This window comes from Nicotiana sylvestris, chromosome 10 (assembly GCF_000393655.2).
Source record: "Nicotiana sylvestris chromosome 10, ASM39365v2, whole genome shotgun sequence".
Classification (NCBI taxonomy): domain Eukaryota; kingdom Viridiplantae; phylum Streptophyta; class Magnoliopsida; order Solanales; family Solanaceae; genus Nicotiana; species Nicotiana sylvestris.
Window position 1 is genome coordinate 61,067,851 of NC_091066.1, and position 6,112 is coordinate 61,073,962.

General features: G+C 40.7%; 1 protein-coding gene across 1 annotated transcript; it reads right to left on the reverse strand.

The window, feature by feature from the left end:
• Nucleotides 1–595: 595 nt before the first annotated feature.
• Nucleotides 596–934, reverse strand: LOC138879412 (uncharacterized). Its single transcript, XM_070159022.1, has one exon. The coding sequence runs from the start codon at nt 932–934 to the stop codon at nt 596–598; it is 339 nt and encodes a 112-aa protein (XP_070015123.1).
• Nucleotides 935–6,112: the final 5,178 nt, after the last annotated feature.

Sequence of the window (6,112 nt, forward strand, 5' to 3'; positions counted from 1 at the left end):
TACAGTTTCCTTTGTAACTAGGCTTATCCACCTGTCAGAGAACCTCAGAAACATACCCTAACAACATATATATGGTTAAATGATGCAATATAACACAAAACAACACCACCCGTGGCCTCATAAGTGACATATAACCAAAAAGGAACACCTTTACATCAACTGAACAAGTGATACAAAATTTATATGAAGTAACTTCGTAGAAACTATTACATAACTATTTAAACAAATGAGGGTACTTCTTTTTCATTTCTTCCTCGGCATCCCAAGTAGCCTCTTCAACCTGCTAGTTTCGCCATAGCACTTTCACGGAGGCAATTTTTTTATTTCTCAACTTTCGGACTTGCCTATCAAGAATGGCAACTAGAATTTCTTCATATGAGAGTTCTTCATTAACCTCAATGGCCTCAACTAGTACAATAGCTGATAGATCTCCCACTACCTTCTTCAACATAGACACGTGGAATACCGGGTGTCCTAATGACATCTCGGGTGGTAGCTCAAGTTTGTATGCCACCTGGTCGATCCTCTGATTGATTTTGTACGGCCCGACATATGTCGAACCCAATTTCCCTTTCTTCCCGAACAACATTATACCCTACATAGGGGAAACATTCAAGAACACCCAATCATCTTCTTTGAACTCTAAATCCCTTCGACGAACATCTGAATAGGACTTTTGATGGCTTTGAGCACTTTTTAACCGTTCATTAATGATCTTAACCTTTTCCCTAGCTTGATGCATGAGGTCTGGTCCTATCAATTCAGCTTCCCCAATCTCGAACCACCCAATAAGATATCTACATCTCCTACTATGCAATGCCTCAAATGGTACCATTTGAATACTAGAATGAAAGTTGTTCTTATAAGCAAACTCTATGAGTGGAAAATGATCATCCCAGCTACCATTGAAGTCAAGAACGCAAGCACGCAACATTTTCTAAAGTGTTTGAATGGCCTGCTCCGCCTGCCCGTCAGTCTATGGATGAGAGGTTGTACGAAGATTCACGTGGGTACCCAAACCTTGCTGAAACGTCTTCCAAAAGTTAGCTGTGAACTGAGCTCCTTGATCTGAAATGATAGAAACCGGAATGCCATGCAGTTTTACAATTTCCTTGATATACAACTGAGCATATTGTTCTACTATACCAGTAGATTTAACTGGCAAGAAGTTTGCTGACTTCGTGAGTCGATCCACAATCTCCCAAATTGAGTCAATCTTGTGTGGAGTGCGTGGTAACCCTACCACAAAATCCATATTAATCATTTCCCATTTCCACATTGTAATTTCTATGTTTTGTGCCAACCCACTTGGAAGTTGATGTTCAGCCTTCACTTGCTGACAATTTGGATATGTTGCCACAAAGTCCGCCACATTCCTTTTCATGTCATTTCACCAATAGACTTTCTTGAGATTATGATACATCTTCGTAGAACCTAGGTACACGGAATACCTAGAAGTGTGAGCCTCGGTCATGATTATTTCCCGGAGACCATCTACATTTGGAACACATAACCACCCTTGGTATATCAGTGTATTGTTATTCATGCCAAGAGTAAAAGACATAGTCTTATGTTTATGAATCCCCTCCTTGAATTGTACCAATAGTGGATCATTGTATTGCTTCTCCTTGACCTCTGCCACAAGTGATGATTCAGCATTATTCTACACAATTACCCCTCCCTCATTCGAGTCCACAAGACAAACTCCCAAACTAGCCAACTGGTGAACCTCCCTAGCCAACGACCTTCAAATGAGCCAAACTACCCATAGATTTCTCGCTAAGAGCTTTCACCACAACATTGGCTTTTCCCGGGTGATATAAAATATTGATGCCATAGTCTTTGAGTAACTCAAGCCATCTTCTCTGCCTTAGATTCAACTCCATCTATTTGAAAATATATTGAAGGATCTTGTGGTCCGTGAATACATACACATGGACCCCATACAATCATGTGTTACGTCTCGCGTATTTCGTACGTTAAAGTTTCATCTTCAGTTAATTGATGTAGACTTGGGGATAACATTATATTGAGATTAGAATATTTATGCTATTTATAACAAGCAATAAGTAAGGGCCATGAAGGATAAATGGTATACGAATTAAAGAAAATGACTTTTGTTGAAGGTTGTTGATTCGGGATAAAATACGGGTCGAGCAATAATACCTAATATTTATGGACAAGTATACAAGGTACCATATGACCGTGATAATATGATGTATAAAGTATATTAAAAATAAGTAGAATTTTAAGTAATTTGAGATAATTCTTAATTATGTGTATGATTGGTTAATTATCGGGTAGCAGGACAATACCTAATTAATTATTAATTATAATATAAGATTTAATAACCCCCCCCCCCACCTTATGTGGCATCAAGTCACCACCCAACCCAAATGACTCATTAGTCATATTGGGTAGGTGGCAATTTAAGGTGCTAACTAAATTACACCTCATACTAACATTTTCCAAGGCAAAATGGCTACACCCTCATATTGGCTCAAAGAGGAGATTTCTAAAATAGATATTCAACTAAGTCCTTAGAACCAGAACTAACAAATTCCTACAATATTCAGAAATTCCCTCAAGAATTTGTAAACATTAAGTAGAGTGTTTAAGGCATGTAGCAACGTAAAACTTCCACAGTCCAACATAGAATTTTACGATTCTAAAGGAGTACGGTGCAATCTTTTCCGGGAACATCATACGGATTCTTCCCACTCTAGGTATGTTAAGACTAAGCTTTTCCTTCATTTTAGCATGATTGCGTCATTTCACAAGTTTGATAATGAAGCATAAAGAAAAATTCATATACCGAAATTTATATATAATTTGCTAGTCTCGAAAGTTATGTATTTTTCCTAGTCTCTAAAGTTACGTATATTTTCCTATTTTTGTAAGTTACAATATTCTCCTTATCGAGACTTCATATTCAATTAACTATTTCCTTCTTCACGTCAAGAGGAGCGAGCCTACTGTGGCAGAGTAGTTATATATATATACCAATCCTTATAGGAGCGAACAACTATTTTACTTTATAAATTGAGTCAGTTTCAGTAGGTAAGCATATGTTCAAGTTATCATTTCGGTTTTAGCTTTTAGTATATTGCCTTACATACTCGGTACATTATTTCATACTAACATCCCTTTCTGGGGGCACTGCATTTCATGCGTGCAGGTTCGGACAGATAGATGGGTAGACCTTTTCAGTAGGTGTTTGCCCGAGTTCAGCCTTATCGGTAAGCTCCTTATCTTTCGGAGTTGTCGGGTCTAGCAATTTGGTGTACATCTTGTGCATATATGTAGATAGGTTATGGGTAGGTCGGGGCCCTATTCCGATCACAGTACATCTATCAGTAGAGGCTTGTAGATATATCCAGTCAGTTAGTGTAGTATGTTGGACTTATAGGCCTTGTACGTATATTTTGTTGGCTTGTCACTTGTAGTAATTATGACTACCTTGCCAGCCCAGCTTTATGTTGACATTTAGTCAGCGTTAGTCTCCATTCAGTTTTATATTTTTCATCGCACATTATGTTGCAATGTGGCCCATGGCCAAAGTATGACATTACATGTTCAGAGTATCTTAGTCACAATTGGTATGCAAGGATAGGTGAGGCAATGGGTGCCGGTCTCACCCCCAGGCTCGAGATGTGACAAAAGGGGTATCAGAGCTATTTCGTCCTAGGGAGTCTACGAGATGTGTCTAGTAGGGTCTTGTTTATAGATGTGCGGTGTACCACATTATATAAGTAGGGGACTATAGGGAATTTAGGAGTTGGTTACCCTTCTTTCAAATTTAAATCATGTTGTAGTACTGGGTTATAGGAAATTTGAGTTAAAGTTACATGTTGACGTATGTATGCACATATGACGGTAACTACGAAGACTACGGCTAGGCAGAGGAGAGAAACAACAATGGGTGAGGGGACTAGCAGGGTACCCCCAGTAGATGGGGCCCAATTGGAGTCCTAAGGAGAGACCCCTACCCAACAATTAACGGCTCCTCCGCCACCTGAGGAGATTCCTAGAGAGACTACACATCCAGTTCCCCCTCTGCTTCTATAAGATCAGGACTTGAGAAGTGCGGTGTATTTATTGGCACAATTGGTAGCTACCCAGCAATAGGCTAAGGCATCCGCTAGTGCAGGACCTTTTGAGGGATCTGCGAGTTCAAGGGTTCGAGAGTTTATTGCTTTGAATCCCCCAGAGTTCACGACGATAGATCAGGGGGAGGACCGGCAGGTTTTCATAGATCAGATTCATAGGATCTTTCGGGTTATGCATTCCATGGAGAAAGAGGCAGTTGAGTTAGCAGCTTTTCAACTCCGAGATATAGCCATCATTTGGTACAAGGGATGGGAAAGGTCCAGGGGACGTGATGCACCTTTTGCTATTTGGGAGAATTTTTTAGATTCCTTCCTTGACCAATATTTACCGCGAGAGATCCGACAGGCCCTACTCGATCAGTTTCTAGCCCTCAAGCAGGGCAATATGAGTGTTTGAGAGTATAGTCTCCATTTTGACTCATTGGCCAGATATGCACCATCCATAATTACTACTATACGGGACAGGATCCACAGGTTTATAGCAGGGTTGGCCCCAAAGTTGACCGAGGCATGTGCCTCTGCTACATTATAGGATAGTATGGATATCTTTCGGATTCAGACATTTTCCTAGAATATAGAAAGAGGTAGGCGTCGGTAGCAGAGTATAGAGAGAGCTGAGTTAGGGCAGCGAAAGAGGATGAGATTTGTCAGATCTCAAGAGCAGTCTCAGGGTACTTATAGGCCCTAGTACTTCGAACGACCACCTAGACCTCCGCCACCTCAGTTACAGGGTTAATGGTATGATTGTTATACTCAGTCAGGATAGAGCTCTCAGGAATCAAGTTTGCAGCGATAACGAGGTTCGGGGCAGACATGGCCATTTCCGCCATGGTGTTCCATCTGCGGTAGATGACACTTGGGCCAATGTCGAGCCGATTTTGATACTTGTTATACATGTGGATGTTTAGGGCATATGATGCGAGATTACCCAAATAGAGATTCTGGGTGTATGGCACAACCAATGAATTCAGCAACAGGATCAGCTATGTCCGTGCATCCTTTAGGGCGCGAGTCTCAGTCTTCGGCTGGTAGAGGTCAAGGCAGAGGTAGAGGGTCCAGTTCAGTATCAGTTCGAGGCTGGTAGAGGTCAATTATCTCTAGATAGGTTTATCAAGGTTGTACGGTATCAGTTTGTGGTCATCAGACCTCAGCCGTCCTAGTTAAGCTAGAGATGTTGGATTTTGATGCTATAATGGACATGGATTGGTTTGCAACTTTTTTTGCCACAGTTGATTGTTGAGCAAAAAAAACCATATTTCATTTTACGGGTGAGCTAGTCCTTGAATGGGTAGGTAATACATCGACACCCAGAGGTTGGTTTATTTCCTATCTAAAGGCAAGGAAAATGATCGCAATAGGGTGCATTTATCATATTGTGTGAGTTTAAGATGTGAATGCTGAGATACCTACACTTTAGTCTTTTTCAGTAGTCAAAGTGTACGCGGATGTATTTCTAGATGAACTTCCAGGTATTACTCTAGATCGAGAGATTGATTTTGGCATCGATTTGCTTCAGGGAATGCAACCAATGTCCATCCCTCTGTATAGAATGGCACCTGCCGAATTGAAGGGGTTGAAGAAGAAGTTAAAAGATTTACTGGAGAAAGGTTTCATCAGACCCAGTACCTCACCTTGGGGTGCACCGGTATTGTTTGTACGGAAGAAAGACGACTCACTGAGGATGTGTATCGATTATAAGAAACTGAACAAGGTAACTATTAAGAATAAGTATCCACTTCCAAGTATAAATGACTTGTTTGATCAGTTACAAGAAGCTAGATGCTTTTCAAATATAGATTTAAGGTCAGGATACCACCAGGTCAGAGTTCAGGAGAAAGATATTCCGAAGACAGCCTTCAGGACCCGATATGGCCACTTCAAGTTCCTTGTCATGTCCTTCGGGTTGACGAATGCACCTGCCATATTTATGGACTTGGTGAATAGCCTATTTCGGACATATTTAGATCTGTTTGTGATAGTCTTTATTGACAATATTCTGGTTT